The sequence below is a fragment of the Dryobates pubescens genome, chromosome 14 (genome assembly GCF_014839835.1).
Source record: "Dryobates pubescens isolate bDryPub1 chromosome 14, bDryPub1.pri, whole genome shotgun sequence".
NCBI classification, from domain to species: domain Eukaryota; kingdom Metazoa; phylum Chordata; class Aves; order Piciformes; family Picidae; genus Dryobates; species Dryobates pubescens.
The window spans coordinates 21,519,341-21,536,252 of NC_071625.1; the positions used below are offsets into that span (position 1 = coordinate 21,519,341).

The following is a 16,912-nucleotide window of genomic DNA, read 5'->3' on the forward strand; positions in this document are numbered from 1 at the left end:
CAGCCATCTGGGATTAATTCCCCTTTCTTTCTCTAGCTGTTGTTGATTTGTGTGAGGCATTGCTGAATCTTAGAGATCCCAAAAAATAAATCGTGTGCTGTTCTTAGTTTGCTTTTCCCTCACACACTAATCCCATTTTTCTTAGGGAACTCAAGAAATCTGTCAACACAGGTTCTGAAAATGTTTTGCCAGACAACTTGATCTCATATTGCTTCAGTTTTCTTGCTTTTTAGTAAACTAATAATTCGTACTGTCATGCTACCTCCTGCCAGGTAAACATCAATCTTCAGTAAAAGTAAAAATCAGGAAAAACCCACAAGACATGCACTGGTAGGTTTGTATAGTTACATGGGGAGGGTCCTTGAAAAGGCTGCCTTGTTGTAAGACGCAGTTTTCCTAGTTCTCCTGAAGGTATTGATTTCTGGAACTTACAGTAATGTTTTAAACTGTTTTGGTAACTTAACTGACCTTCAGTAATTCAATGACTATTTAATTTTTTTCTGCTTTTTGTTTCTTTTAGCTGGGTTGTGACAGCAAGCGTGAGAAGAGCTGCTGAAAATTGGTTCTCTCTTGTTTTTGGAAAAGTGTGATTTGTGTTTAACCCATCACTTTACATAATTTAGGGGGGAAAACTCTTCAGTGGCCACAGATAACTACTACTACAAGGCTTTCCAATATTTGTTTTGGATTACAGAAAGTTAGTAAAAAAATCAGTCATGTGATGACACCAGTGCCATTTTGAGGTTGTTTTTGTCCCAAGCAACAATGGCTTTGGCTGTGGGTTGCTGCCGTTGTCAAAAGCAGCATATTCTTTTAAATGAATTCAAGGTGAAAAAGAGCCAGTAATTCAAACCTTTGCTTCTGTCAAAGCTGTAACTCTTAGTTAATTTTTTCAACAACACTCATCCTTGAGAAGAAAGGGAATGGAAATGCACTGTACAGTACATGTTTTCTACTTCCCACCAGAAGCTGATGAATCCAATGTGCGAAACCCATCAGGAGTCCTGCTTGAGTGAGCTCCAGGCGTGTACTTAAAATAGGAAATGGTTATTGGAACTAAATTATTTTGCCATTTTTATTTTTAGGTTTGCTGGCATGGGTAATCTCATTAAGGTGCTAACCAGGGACATAGACCACAATGCAGCACATTTTTTCTTGGATTTTGAAAGTAAGTCTCTCGGCCCTTCACAGCTGGTGCATTTAATATGGTAACAGTAGGGTTGCTTATACCTGCTGCAGTGAAGGCTAGGGGACTCAGTTGCAAATATGCAATTTGAAAAAGAATTGCATGTGTTTTTTTCCATACCTCTTTATTGTGTTTTTTTTAGCTATTTTTTTTCCTCTCCAGTAGTAGCCAAGCCGCCATCATGCTGCTGTGTACGTTTCCTTTCTTCGCGCTTAGTCATTTTTGGGTCTCTGTGGTCAGTGATGTCCATCCATCTGCCTGCAAATCAAATAATCATAAAATGAAAAATTCTGTCAGTATGCCGTAGTAATCTGTGCTGAGCAGTTGGTCACTGTAATCCTATCTTACACAAGAGTGAATGCTAAGTCATTCTTGAGCCTGGTTTGGTCATTCATGGTGCAGTTAATACGCATTTTTGAATATCCAGAAGTCCAAAGTGACATTGTCTGAGCTTTACAGATATTTTAGGCACCTTTTCTGAAAGATCTGTGATGTACCTCTGTTCATGTTTTCTGCACACTGAAATGATGCTGTGTCTTATGCTGCATTTTTCTGTAATGGCTCTCTGACAAAATTATAAGGGCTGACAAAATCGAAGTTCTTTCCTTCTGTTATCTCTTCAGGTAAAAATCTGTAGCATGGCTACCATGATAATGCTTGCAAATACAATATTTGATCCGCAATGTGGTACTCCTGCTCAGGACACTGGTGCTAGGGTGTACCGGTACAGAATTGGTCACTGACAAGGCCTTTGGTTGGAATTCTGCCCCTTTCTCAAAGGGGTGGCTGTGAAGGTGTTGGTGATGTAGTCACTTCTTACAGGAAAGCTGCATTGCATCTCTGGGATCACCAGCTGCACATCCTTGAGTGGGGATCTCCCTCCACCCATCAGGGTGGCGGCGTGAAGGACAGGTTCATGCCTGATGGAACTCTGATCTTCTTTCCCCCACCACTTCAGTCAACTATATTTGGGCTGTTCCGTCTTAGAAAATTTTCTTTTCTCTCATTCTTGTCTTGGCAGGTACCTTAACATGGGGAACCTTCTAAAAGTTTTGACATGCACAGACCTTGAGCAGGGGCCAAATTTTTTCCTTGATTTTGAAAGTGAGAAGATTATTTTATCTATCTATTACTCTTTGCCTGCAGTAGACTGCATCTGTCATGTACTAAATGTATGTTCTCACTTCGCCATCCTTCTAACAGCTTTGTGTGCCTGAGCTATGAATAATTGGTCAATAAGGTTCTGTAGAAAGCAATAATCTGTTTTAAAATATCCTCCATTTCTAAAATGTAAAATATTTATTTTGGAGAAGGCTTTTCAAATCATATTTTACTGTTGAAATCTGATACAGTTCTTGTTTAAAACAGCAACAACAGAAAAAGAACAGAACAACAAACAAAACCAACCAACCAAAAACCCCAGTGAAAACAAGCAGGCAAAAACATAAACAGCAAAACAAACACACCCAACTATCTGCTTTTAAGTAAAACTTTAAAAACAATAGAATTATTTGAAGACTTACTGAAAGTACAATGAGATACAAACACAAGATTCAGTCCTTTAAGGAAGGACTGAATATGAAACCTGAATCTCTTTTCTTCACCTCCAGTGTACCACTGAATAATGCTGCATATACAGATAAGCTCAGGACAGCTATTCATAGCTCCAACATCGTGTTAAAGGTGTATATGTGAACCTTATTTGATTTGGCATTGAAATTTGACAGTTATACTCTCAGCCTCCTTTTAAGGGAGGATGAGGTTAAGATTGCTTTTGAAATGAGACGGTGTAGCTTGTCTGATCAATGCCAAGAGTCTGTAAGGCTCACATGTTCCTTAGTATTTCTGCTTTCATTTTTTGTTGCATGGTATAAGAACACCAGGTAAGTGTTGCTGGCTGCTGCTGTGCATGTTTAATTACTTTGGTTTGGGATATGCAGTTGCTTTACCCAGCTATATGTCAACAAGCATAAAATAAGACAACTAATGAAGTATTGTGATGTGGATAATTTGAGAGTCATTATATCTTCCTCTTTCAAATATTTTTCAATTGCATTTGATAGAACAACAGCAGTTGGTTATGTGTTAGTTCTCATGTGAAAGCAAGCGCTTGGAGAAGTATTTTTGCTTTTGTGACATTTATGACTGCTCTAAACCCTTATCCTGTACTGTTGACTTTATCATCTCTTCTAAATATATTGTTATTGGAAAATGATAGCTGTACAAATTGCTCATGTAGGGAGCATATTCAAGGACTCTGTTCAAAACTCAGAAAGCAAAACTGTTGTTTAAAACTGCTTGAGATCTCACATCATCAGAATAGGTAAAACCTAGTGAAGTTGGATGAACTGTTAAGGGAGAATCCTGGAATTCGCAGCTCCAGCTTAATCTGCGAATTCCTACCATTTAATTGGAGTAAATTGGGGGGAGCTGAATACAAGAGGCATTCTAAAAGACATTACAATAAAAATGGCTGCTATTTTTGAAAACACAAGTGAAAAACCCCAAACCCCGAAACAATCCTCATTCTTTAGCTATCAGTTTTGTTATAAAGTGCATGTTTTGAGCATGAACAGGATTTGGCATGAGAGTAAGCAGGTTGCTGACATGAAATGTTTACATATGCAGTCAAATTAAGTGACTTATATTATGGCTGAATTGTTAGACTGTTCTTTATTCATTTTGGACCCTGTCCTGTGTTTGTTTCTGCTGCTATACTGTGTATCCATGCTTCTTTCCACTCTGTTTCAGATAGTATGCCTTGACAGGATCTTGGCTGTGACACAGTCAAGATCTTTCTTCAAGACTTGGCACTTAATTTTGTGATACTTAACAATGTGTCTTTATGTGGAAGAGCAAGTAAGCTCTGTGTTAAACCCAAATTTGCCAATTCTCTGTTACGCCTGACCCAGTAATACACAGTTTGAAGTCATTTGTTCTGAAATCCATGTATGTCTTTGGAGTCAATGGGCTAGTTAGATATTCCTTGCATAATGCCATAAAGGCTAAAAATCTCATGTCCATAAAGCTTTATAGGGATACAAACTCCAAATTAAGTGTTTTTAAACTGGTTTCAAAGAAATTTTTTTATTGTTTGGTTTGGTTTTGGTTGTTTTTTGTTTTGATTTTTTAACTCCCCCCCCCAGATATTTATCTTGGTGTTAAAATCCACTCATTGACAATCAGAACACATGCAAAAACCACTGCAATAAATGGCACAATGGTTGTTGGCTTTTCCTAAACACTAGTTGAGCTTATGTTTCCTTTGGTCATTCACCTTACCTATTTGAAACAAGTAGCTGTCTTAAGTATTCTACTAAAGTCTCTGCAGTGCCACAAGCAGAGGAAAATTCACAGCTTTCTAAGGACAATACTGTCAATATAAAACATCTACCTACAATGTGGGAAGCTTATAGCTCAACTTCTGCATTGATACTGTTACTGTCGTAGTGCAAACAGTTTCCAGTCACGCTGATTTGAAAAGTAGCTGAAATACAAACTATGTTTAGTTGCAGATGGTGATCTCAAGTGATTTCAATGGTGCTGAAAGTAGTCTGCATTACCTCTGAAGAATTTGGCTAGGTTTCAGAGGAGCCACAGATAGTATTCTCCCTAGTAATGGTGACAGAGACAAATAAATTATTTCATCTCCATCAGTCTGGGATTTTTCTCTCCCTTCCTTGTGAGTTTTGTCCCAGCCAGTTTTAGATAATTTGTGTTCTTTCTTGGGAAAAATCTGTTTAAATAGTGTTTTCTGTACAGTATAAACTTTTAACCCCAAATTTCTCTGTACTAGTTCTGTAGATTAGCCAATTTTTAATTTTTTTTTTTAAATAGCCACTATGTATGTGTTCCCCACATGCAATATGTTGTCATACTTCCATAATTCTTAGTTCACATAGCAGCGTTTGTATATTGTTTCTAAGTCTACTCTTGTCTTTAATATGTTACTGTGTGAGCTTTCTGAACTCAATATGTATATTGAATTTAGTGCAATAGTGTTCTGATAATATTTAAAAGTAATCTAAAGACGAACTTACTTATTCAAGGAACCTTAGCCTTCACTTTTCTTACTATTGGAATAAAAATTTGAAAGTTACCCTGAATAACCAAGGATAAGCTCCACTGCCATGGATAGATACCAAGTCTCAGGCTATTTTAGTGAGCTGTTCTGGGCTTACTGAATATGTTCTTTCTATGGAAAACATTGCTGGGTAAAGACAAGGACTTGTCATGAAGTTGTTGAAGGAACTTCTGTCCCAGAAAGGGGAATAGGGAAATCCCTGAAATTGCATTCCTCCTTCATCCTGATGTTTGGATGCCTGGTATTGCTGGTTGTTTTTTGTTAGTTGTTAAGACTGCCTTCAGAAGCACAGCTCCCTTTTCAGCTTTGTGCACTTCATACTGAGGAAAACAATCTACACAGCTAGTGACTCTGAAGTGAGAGTCAAATAGTTTGAGTTCTCAGGTAGATAGTGATACGTGGGAGTGCTACCTCCATCTATTCCAGATGACAGCAGTGCTTAGGATTAGGAACCTATCCCTTTTCCTCCATCTTTGATGGGTGTTCAGATTGCAGCGTCCTAACCAGCACTGAGAAGTAAAAAAACCCAGTTGTTCAGAGCCAAACAGCACTAGGGTTTGAAGATTTTCTGTAATGTGCCTTTAAACCTATCCTAATAACATCCTAAATGTATTGTGAAATGAATATAAAAGAATTCTGTTTATTTTTAGAATTTGAGCTCTTTTATTAAAGGCAGAATAATTAGAGATGGGAGGAGAACTTAGCTGGGACAAATTAGGTTTACAAATTTCCACACCAAAGTGAAATACTTACCAAAAGAAACAATCCAGTGCCTACTGGATTTTAAAACTTTTATGTTTAGGAATTGGTTATAATCAAAAGAAACAAGCAAAACAGAGAAAATGAACCACCACCCCAGCAAATTAAATGTAAACCATGGGTTTAGGTTTCCTGGAACATTTTAAGGAAATGAAATACAGTAGTTGGCTGATTATATCCTAAGTACACTGACAGAGGTGTTACAAGTGTTGACTCAAGTACCCAGCTGTCTAGTGAATTCCACTTAATTTGTATCTAGAAGAGGATTTTAAATTCTAAATTGGGAAGGTTATAGCACTACATCTGTTCTGCTTGTTAGTGGGTTTCAAAATGAGAAGGAAGAGTTTTCATGGGCCCTTCTGTTTTGGCCACCCCTGCTGAAAAATGAGCTTTCCTTACTAGAGAGGGTAAAGAAAAGGTAGCATGAAAAATTAAATAGGCAAGAGATGTACTGTGTGAGACAATCCAAGTGGCAAGTCTTGATTGCATTATTTAACACCACAATCTGGAATGCTACAGAGCTTCACGTTTTAGTCTGTATTTTACTATAGCATTTCATATTTGTGCATGAATTGCTGCCAGTCAAATGGTGCTTACCTGTCTGCTCTTTTCCCTCATTTTTTTGTCTTCATTTCTTACAGCAGTCTTCAGCAGCTTTCAAAATTATAACTGTAACCTTTGTGATGATCTGAAAAGCACTGGCCACTTTGACTTGATGCCTTACCAATGTGACACTCTTACACTTTTTTGTGTTTTTTTTTTCTTAAAGGAGTGACCAGCTTTTTTCACTTACATAAATTCTTGAAAGTGTCAAACTGTTGCAAGGTCTATATATAGGCATATTTGCTAACAATGCCCACTGTCTATGCATTAAATCATAAAAATAAATAGTATTATGCAGAAATCACAGCAAAATCCAGACAGGCAATGCATGTAAAACTTACTTTCTCCTAGTACAAACTTTGTTTTAGAATGGTTTTATTCTAGTGTGTAACACTAGAGTACTGTGATGTATTTTTTTTTTTTTCTAATGTAAGTATATACATAGCTTCCTTCACTGTTAGTGGGAGTTACACACATGGACCATGCAAAATGCACTCATAAAAAGACATTTTCCAGATGCTTTAAATAGAACAAATTCATTAGGATATAATGTCCATAAACAGCTTTTTGTATAAAAAAGAACCTCTTGGTAATACCCTGACTTTGACATTTAAATCCTTAAAATTATTAAAATAGTGTGTTGTTCATTTCATAACATATTTTTGCCCCTGTAGTTTTGTGTTTGTTTTTGGTTTGCTTCAGAAGCAACTTCAGTAACTTCCTTTTTTTTTAAATCAGCCTAAAAGGAATTAACCTTATAGCTCCCATCAGAATTTTAAAAGGATTGGTCTCATATCAGGTAAATTAGGTCTGAGGTATTTGTACCGAGTGATTATTTTTAAAGGTTAAATCCTTTTGATAGTTCTCAAAACATACTTCTTATTGAATCATGTTTCTTCAAATTTGCGTAGCTTTTCAAAATGATGATAAAATATCTTTTGTTAAGTGTTTAGCTCACAGCAAAAGTGGCAGACAGCATTCTTAAAAGTAAGGAAGGGGGTCGAACTTGCAAATTTACATGAAATCTTTTCATTCTCATCTCTGATTTTGCAATTAGTGCAATAAAGAATATGTTTTGAGAATTAAATAGAAGTAAAAGATATGGCTTCTTTCACAAACAGTAAAAAGGGAGGCAGGGAATATTGAAAATAAACTGTTCCAGTGTTTCTAGATGACAGTAGACTTGAACACCTCCTGTAATAGCTGCAGTGAGTGTGCCTTTTGAGTGCTTATCCATTAAGCTTGTACTGCACCCTGGGGTGAGGTTGGTACGGCTGTCATAAAGATGACTTGTCAGGATTTCTTCTAACTCAAATAAGTCAGCAGGACAGATTCCAGGTGGATTTTTGGGGTGCTAAATGAAGCTAAAAGACCATTAAAATAAACAGAAGTAACTCACTTGGAGTTTCCCATACATTGTAGTAGCTCTTCAGAGAATGAGTTACTGCATGAAGAATTTGTCCCATAGGTGAGGGTGCCTATTGAATTCCATATTGTTGTGTTATATATATTTAATATGTTCTAATTATTTAGATGCCCAACCTACAGAATCTGAAAAGGAAATCTATAATCAGGTGAATGTAGTTTTAAAGGATGCAGAAGGAATACTGGAAGACTTGCAGTCATATAGAGGAGCTGGCCATGAAATACGAGAGGTGAGCTAGAGTGTTGTAATTATGCACAACCTGTGGTTGTTCATTGTCTCATCCTAACCAATACTTCTGGGTTTTAACTTTGCTTGCAGGAGCTGTTTTGGCAGAGCATGTTGTCTGTTAAAATTGCTATCTTGAATTTCTGCTCCGGAATGTTCTTTTTTAACAGCAAAACAGCTATTGCTTGTTTCAGTAATATTAATGCATATGTGTAACAGCAAATGATGCTTCCCAGGCTTTTTATGGAATTGTTACCATTGTTTTTTCTTTATATTCTCACACAAGCTGCTCTTGAGTTAGTGATAGGTTTGGAAGGGGCATGGCATGACTACAATGCAATACTGAGTAATGTCGACATCTTTGTTACACTAATTGGAGAAGTCTGATGTGTGGTAATCCTAACACAAAAGGCATCTGATTTTCAGACCCTTTTAATTGACTTCTATTTACTGAAGTAGATGTTTGGAGCAGAAGCAAAGTTTCTATACAGCATGTCACTCCATTTTACCTTTAAGAAAGGTTGGAGTAAGTTCTCTCTCAACCCCCTTCCCTTCTTCCTCGGATGCAGTAGTGAAGGCTGCGTAGCTGCTAAAATGAGGAGCTACTCACTGTAACATACTCTAAGAAATAGTATTAGATAGGGCAACTCTCAGCTCACTCTAAATGAATTTGACATAGTCATGCAGATTTAATTGAAGTACCATGAGTTTTCCTCTCTGAATTCATAAAATAGGTTGAAAAAAAGGGTAACTGTGTCACACAAAACCCTTAGGAGGGGAAATAGCTTGTTTGTTCAAGGAAGGAGCATGTTCAGGGAGAGGTTGTAGGATCAGGCAAGTGAGTGTGTCTCAGCAAGGAAGCCTACATTTCCCATAGTAAAAGAAGAGAGACACTCAAGAAAAGGAGGTATCACGGGAAGGAAATTTAGGAACCAGAGAGAGGAGTGTGCTGCAACTCACAGCCCAAGGTTGACTGAAACATTCTGGAATCGAGGACTTGATCACAAAGGTGCAGCAAGTTTATTTCTGTTGTTCTAGTAATTTTCAATTGCTAAGTAGATTTGTTTCCCTCTGAAAAACCTGGAGAGATTGAATTTAAGACTTTTTCTGTCTGGGAAGACTATGGTAAAGACAAAGTCTGGTATACACCAGGTCTTGATGCTTTATATTGTTGATTACGCATAAATAATTCTTCTGTGTTATTTAGCCTGAATTTCACAACATACCCCAATAAAGTTGTTGATTTGGGTAGCTTTAATTTTAACAGTTTCTTCGTACTCTTTTCAAGTCACTGTTCTATTCAGAATAAGCCATTCAATGAGTCTGTGAACACATTTATTTAGAGCTTTTTGGAACAGATGTGGGTTAGTACAGGCTTACCTCTCCACTGGAAACTTCTCAGTAGGTAGGATTTTTTAATTACTAGCTCTTCAAACAATTGCCCTCCCTAGATTTTTTTTTTTTTAGTAGTATATTAGTTATTCTTAATCTAAGCACACCCTTCCTTTTTTTTCCCCCCCTCCCCCTAATTTAAGGCAATACAGCATCCCAGTGATGAGAAGCTGCAAGAGAAAGCATGGGGTGCAGTTGTTCCACTAGTAGGCAAACTAAAGAAATTCTATGAATTTTCTCAAAGACTAGGTAAGTAGCATGGTGTTAACTTGGGGTATTTTGTCTTTGTAAATCAGTACATTTGGCATATTTAGATGTGACCACGTTTGACTTGGCCCCTGGTTAGTAGATAAAAGCTCATATGGCATAGATTCCTTCTATACACTGTATCATAGATATGTGTACTGCCTTTTTGCATGTGACAGTGAAAGCAAACTTGTTTTGGTGAGTACCTGAGGGGATAGGCAGAATGAGAGTGTACTTGTCATCCTCTCTACCCCTTTAGGAACTCTGGAAAACACTAGCTGATTGCTTTGAAAATTAGTAGACTAATTCATGGAGAATTAATTCTGTTAATGCTTCTGATGCAGTCACTTTTTAAAGTATTCTTGGTAGTGTAACCTGCCAAACACCAGAAATTATTAAGTCTAGGGACATGCATGACTTTGGCTTATGCAGGTGCAATGATTAAGGTGGTGCTTCATACCTCTTATGAAAGCAACTTGACTGATGTTGTGTCTAAGCTGCTAAAACCTAGACTTGATTTGTTTTTTCACAAGTTTTCTGCTGTTGTATCACTTTTAGACCAAGGTCTTAGCACAGCTCATGGAAAAATGAGCTCAGACAATGGAAGCTTTTTGCAAGCAAGTTTTGCTTTGTTAAAGAGGTGATGTATTTTTATTAGAAAGATGAACAGGAAGTTAATCTTAAAAACAAGTAAAACATGACTGCTGCTGTTGATAGGTATGTACCTCTTGAATTCTGCATTGTCTTAAAGGCTGGTCTGCTAACACAGGTTATTGAAATGCTGCAGACAAAGCTTAAATAAAACTTTTCAAGAAGCTTTTTTTCATGGCTGTCAGTACTCATCAGACCTAGTCTTCACAGCAGTTTGTAAGTAAATATGGTAACAGTGGCACAGAAGCAATTCATCAAGCCCCCTTTGTTATTAATTACTGTGTCTTTTCACAGTTGTTGTGTATTTAAATCTAGCATTCAGAGTTATCAGTCAGTAGAGATACAAGAAGCAGGTGCAGTTGTATGTTGCAAAATACTCTCCCCTCATTTAAGAGGCAGGATTGCGAGGTCTGTTGGGAGCCCTGACGAGCACTCCATATTCACCAACGCAGCACCTGGAGCGAGAGCAGGCTCTTGCTAAGCAGTTTGCAGAAATCCTTCACTTTACACTCCGATTTGATGAGCTCAAGGTAAGAACTTGTCATTTTGTAAGCACAAAGCCTAGGAGAAAGAAAACAAGTCTATTTAGTGACACAGTCGGGATTATGTTCTGTTCTGGAACAGAGCATGCAGTAGATAAATATATACTATGCTCAGCTTGTTCACAAAACAGTTAAACTGGGAGCAGATTAAATATTAGCTTTAGGCCCTTCCTGTATTTCAGTTGATATTTATCATGTTTCTCAAAATTTGGCTTATATTTTGGGATAACAATGATGCTTTTAGTATGTGGACATCTGTAGTTCAACTGTTTTCTTGCTAGTGTATGATTTCAAGCTGAAATCATATTAGTTTGCTGGTCCAATCCTTGGAGTCACACTAGTAAAGCCATTTTGTTTCAACTTACTGAGTTCAAACTCTTCTTTAGGAGCCTATTCCTTTTCTTGTTCTTTTTGGCTCTCGTTCTTAAAACCCAAGGGTTTAACCAGAAACCTTTATATTCTGTGTATCATTTCCCAACATCCCAGGCCTTTTTACCTCAGAAGACTGAACATTTCTTGTTCTCAGTATTACATTTTATGAAAACTGGTCCTTAACTTTTTCTTGACTTCGTCACAATCCTTTTGCTTCCATATCTATGTAGATGACAAATCCTGCTATACAGAATGACTTCAGCTACTACAGAAGAACTCTGAGCCGTATGAGGATTAACAATGTCCCAGTAGGTAACCCTTGAATGAGATTAAATGTAATCTTACACTACCACCTGTCTTTTAATTTACAGGACAATTGCATTCTTTTTTTTCCTTTTATAGGCAGAGGGAGAAAATGAAGTAAATAATGAGCTGGCAAACAGAATGTCTTTATTTTACGCTGAAGCAACGCCGATGTTGAAAACTTTAAGTGATGCTACAACAAAGTTTGTGTCAGAGGTAAGAGTATAAATTTATGGCTTGGTGTACTCCAGAGCACTGCAAGCTTTGACATTGTTACAGAACACAGAACTCTTCTGCCAGCCTTAATCTGTCATCTAGAAATCGATCTTGGGGTTTAGAGCCTGAAGAAGCAAAGTGTCTTACTCTAAGCATCACAGAGCTTAGAGTAAGTTCTGCTGAGCCACCTTGTGGAGGTGTCCCCATGTCAGCATTACAGCCTTGGTAGGGATAGCTTTCCGCAGGGAGGAAGTGGGAGAGGGGAGTACCCACTCTGCATTTTGGTGGTGATTTCAAACAGGAACTTTGGAAAATTGAAAGGGAAGCAGCTTGGTTCTTTGTGCTTGAACCAGGAACAGAATTGAAATACAGCTTCCTTCTTCCCAAAGCACTTTTGTTTTGCTATATAAAGTCAACTGTAGTTATATTATTGCAGAGGAAAAGAGGAATCTGAACTGTAACAGCATTCCAACATTTTGATACTTCTTTATTTATCCTTACATGAAATAATTATTAGTGGTAAAATCTAGTGGCTACAAATACTGTGCTTGTGTTCTGATAACTGTGATGATTTGTTTCATATGCAAAGAGTGCACACTGCTTGTAAATAAAAGATCATTTGTGTATTACATGATTAATGCAAGGATACATTTGTCTTCTAATATAATTTCCTAACTTCTACTGTACACTGGAAATGCCTTGAAGAACAATGTCTTTTATTCTACATTTCTTCTCAAAGAAGAAATTGTCTGCAACAATTTAAAGTCTTAGTATTGCTGCAGATTCATGTATTTTGGCTATAAAAATTTCTGTCAGTAATGAGTGGGTTAAATGATTCCTTTAAAACTTCCCCAAAAATCCTCAGTGTCAGTGTTTTCCTTAAGCAAGCAAGCAAAACCCATAAGGAAGACTTCTCTCTGTAGCTGGCTAATCTGTACTGCAGCATTTTTTAAAAAACCAGTGTGAAACAGTTGTTCTGTGAGATTTAAGTTTTGCAGTGTAATATTTCAGTCATTGAAATGGAAACTGTTTATCTTCTTCTGCAGAACAAAAATTTACCTATAGAGAATACTACAGATTGCTTAAGCACCATGGCTAGTGTGTGCAGGGTCATGCTGGAAACCCCGTGAGTATAAACACTCTGCAGTGTGTATGAATCATTGCTGTATTTAAGACTTGTGATGCATAAGGTGAAAGAAATATAGTTGGGGTAATTAGGAGCTATGGCTGTTTCCTTTTTACCACCTTAGCTGCTTACCTTGACATGAAACTAGCGTGTCTCATTTTGCTAGCCATGCAAATCGTGCGGTCTACTTTTCTGATCATATTAATATTTAAAAATAGAATGGCTATGAAAGCTAAACAACTTCTTGGCAATCTTTATAAATGGTTTTCTCATGTATAATTCAGGAAGAATAAAGTATTTGAGCATGATTGCCTAGGGCCTCATGAAAGAGGGGCTGTGGGCAATGCTTTGGATGGTACCTCCTTGCAAACTGACTTGGCTGATGGCTGTTATAAAATTAGTGCCACTGTCTGGGGAATTGAGAGAGGACTTTTAGGCATGAAGGAAGTCTGTTGTCTGCTGTAAATTTGAAAGATGCTGAGAGCATGAACAAAAAGTCAAACTAAATTTTGGAAATTTATCTCTTTCTTCTGGATTTTAAGTAGTTTCCCATTGGTAGAATTACTCAGGCATGAGGTATGTCATATTCGAGTAAGTTTCTGTCCAAAGATCACAGTACTTTTTGGTTTGGACCACATTAAGAGCTTCAAACATTTACATCCTTTACCCTTCCTAGGGAGTGGTCTGTCCCATTCAAGAAGGTAGTTAAGTGTTATTTGTTAAGCTTGCCCTCTTCCCCCCCCCCCCCCCCCCCCCCTTTATTTTTCTAGAATCAGAAGTTTGGGGTGCATCTGTATTAGAGGCTTTGGAGCAGATGGGCAGGAGTAGTTAATATGCATTGTTGTAGTGGCTGGAATTTTTGTGTGATTGGTTTGGTTGGGTTTTCTTTTTCCCCTGAAACAAAGTCACCACCACTGCCCACCAGAAAAAAGACATTTAAGAAACTGATCACAAACAAAACAAAATAACAAACAAATTGAAATAGTGTAGCAGCAGGGCACTAATCTGGGTTTGGGAATCTCCATAAATCTCCAGATAACTTTCATTTGACTTGTAGTCAGGTTGTTGAAAGGAAAGAGGAGAACTCTAAGAAGTTTGCAGGCTTGGTGGGTTTTGGTGGTGTTTGGTTTGGTTCTTTTTTTCCCTCTCTGAGGGCTTGTAGTAAGGTTTTTCTCTAATCTTGTTTCAGGTGTTACTAATATGTACTCTTATCTTGGGACTGATAGATAATAATTTTATGTTACAGTGAATATAGAAGCAGGTTTACAAATGAAGAAACAGTATCATTCTGTCTGAGGGTAATGGTGGGTGTCATCATACTCTATGACCACGTGCATCCGGTGGGCGCTTTTGCCAAAACTTCAAAAATTGATGTAAGTCTGCTGTTTCTAAATAAACCTCTAGGTATTTAAATTGTGTGTAGGCTTCTTTTCTGTCCTCCACGTTCTACTAGCAGATTCTCTTTGGATTGACGTTAAATGGGTAGCCCTAACTGTTAGCGGCCGTAACTGGGTAGGTAGTAAAACATACAAAGTAGGGTTTCAGACATGTAAATGACACATTGTGGTGCCATGAATTCCATCTGTTATGATGGAATTCTGATGGGAGTCATGAAATACTTGTAAATAGTGATTGTGTCAAAAGATCCAAACCAGATTGACTGGAATAACAGCAGCAGCATCTAGCTTGTTCCTCACTAACTGGTAAAAAGCTACATTCATAGAATCAATAAGGTTGGAAAAGACTTCAAAGGTCATCAAGTCCAACCTGTCACGCAACACCTCATGACTACTAAACCATGGCACCAAGTGCCATGGCCAATCCCTTTTTGAACACCTCCAGGGACGGTGACTCCACCACCTCCCTGGGCAGCACATTCCAATAGCTAACAACTCTCTCTGTGAAGAACTTTCCCCTCACCTCAAACCATTCTTTAGTTTTCTGCTGTTGTTGGATAGGAAAACTGGAATATATGCTGTTAGTGTGTGCTGCTCCTTGGTTACTTAAATGCAATATTTTCTCAGAGATAGAGCTACAGAGTTTGTCATTAATTCATTGACTCTGTAATAATTCTTAAAGGATTTATGATAAAGATTTTTTTGTCTGTTTACAGTTCCTATTTAAGTTTTATTAAAGCAGAGCTTCACATCAAAGTTGCATTGTGTAAAGACAGGCAGATTTTTAAGTTGCTAAGCCATTCTGTCATGGGAAAATGTAATACTGAAAGCTTAATTCCTTTCTAATGTCAAGAAATCATCTCTGCACTGCCGCAGTTTTTGCATTCTTAGCTTTTTCTTTGACAAGCTGAATATAAACCACTCTTGTGGTTTATGAACCACTTTCATATTATTGTGAAAAAAATGTATGTTTGTTTGTTTGTTTTTTGAACTCCTAGATGAAAGGGTGCATCAAAGTTCTTAAAGACCAGCCTCCTAACAGTGTAGAAGGCCTTCTAAATGCTCTCAGGTACTCTTGGTTTTTTATTTGAAATATTTTAATGTGAATTTACATAAATTGTCCAGGAATTTTCCTTCAGCAGCAAAGTAACAAGTCAGTGTTACTGGTTAAAAGGTGCTACAGGTAAAAGGTGAATGTGTTTATTGCAGGCTTCTTTTCCAATGTGTGTAAGAATCCTAGAATAGAGTCATAGAATCAACAAGGTTGGAAAAGACCTCAAAGATCATCAAGTCCAACCTGTCACCCAAGACTTCATGACTACTAAACCATGGCACCAAGTACCACGGCCGATCCCCTCTTGAACACCTCCAGGGACGGTGACTCCACCACCTCCCTGGGCAGCCCATTCTAATGGCTAACAACTCTCTCTGAAGAACTTTCTCCTCACCTTGAGCCTAAACTTCCCCTGGCACAGCTTGAGACTGTGTCCTCTTGTTCTGGTGCTGGTTGCCTGGGAGAAGAGACCAACCCCCTCCTGGCTACAACCACCCTTCAGGTGTCTCCCTTCAGAGACAGAGATGGAAGAAGTCCCTGTGTTTTAAAGCCATCTCATAAGCTTGCAGTTGTTCATTCTAAATTTTTGCATACTGAACTCTGTGCAGTTGAAGAATGAGTCTGTACAGGTAAGCATGACAGAGCAGGTGTTGTAGCTGAAGCTAAAACTGGTGACAAAGTGTCATGTATCCTAAAAGCTTACTAGATGTGTAGTGCAATCACATCTACGGACTGAAATGAAAGGCTGCAGCATGGATGCTGGCCCGCACCAGCTTACCAAAGAAACAGAATTAGTTTGCATCCTTAGCTGTGTGTGGTTTGACCAGGGCTTAATGATTTTATTATTTTTTAGAATATAAAACAATATTTTGTGTGATTTGTGTGTTTTCCCGATAGTTTTAGGCATGTAAGGCAGATGGGATTTTTTGGGTATAACTAGAAATCGTCCCTCTTCACAAAGTATAGGGAGGTACTTTTAAGGTGAGAGTCTCAATGGTTTTGCTGTAGAATAGACAAGAAGTTGCCAGGCTAATTGGAGAGGTAAAGAGAGAATAATAATTCCATATAGAAATCCAAAACTTGCTGATTTGGGTCATAAAACTATACCTGTAGTCAGCAATGTGTTCTTCATCTAAGTGTCTAGCATCAGAGAAGTGGCAAGAAATGCCAAGAACAAGACTTTTTTTCTTGTTCTTACTTGAAAAAATGTTTCATTACTTGGGTAAGTTAACTGTAACTGGGTATTGCTACACACTCACTCTGAAACAAACCTTTAGTATATCCTGCCTGAGAGTGGGCGGTTGTACTATTCTTAACGGTGTGAAACTGC

The 16,912-nt window shown here is 37.8% G+C and overlaps 1 protein-coding gene across 5 annotated transcripts in view; it reads left to right on the forward strand.

Moving 5' to 3' along the window:
• The window catches only part of CYRIB (CYFIP related Rac1 interactor B), an 88,065-nt gene that overhangs the window by 69,067 nt on the left and 2,086 nt on the right, over positions 1–16,912 (forward strand). For 3 of the 5 annotated variants that reach the window (XM_054167159.1, XM_054167157.1, XM_054167160.1), the window contains exons 4-12: positions 2,208–2,290; positions 8,166–8,287; positions 9,819–9,924; positions 10,966–11,102; positions 11,717–11,794; positions 11,889–12,005; positions 13,052–13,131; positions 14,378–14,504; positions 15,527–15,597. In XM_054167159.1, the coding sequence (XP_054023134.1) occupies positions 2,218–2,290; positions 8,166–8,287; positions 9,819–9,924; positions 10,966–11,102; positions 11,717–11,794; positions 11,889–12,005; positions 13,052–13,131; positions 14,378–14,504; positions 15,527–15,597 (911 nt within the window). In that variant the 5' untranslated portion in view covers positions 2,208–2,217. Of the gene's footprint in view, positions 1–1,085; positions 1,169–2,207; positions 2,291–8,165; positions 8,288–9,818; positions 9,925–10,965; positions 11,103–11,716; positions 11,795–11,888; positions 12,006–13,051; positions 13,132–14,377; positions 14,505–15,526; positions 15,598–16,912 lie in introns of all 5 variants that reach the window. The other 2 variants (XM_054167161.1, XM_054167158.1) reach the window with 2 other exon arrangements.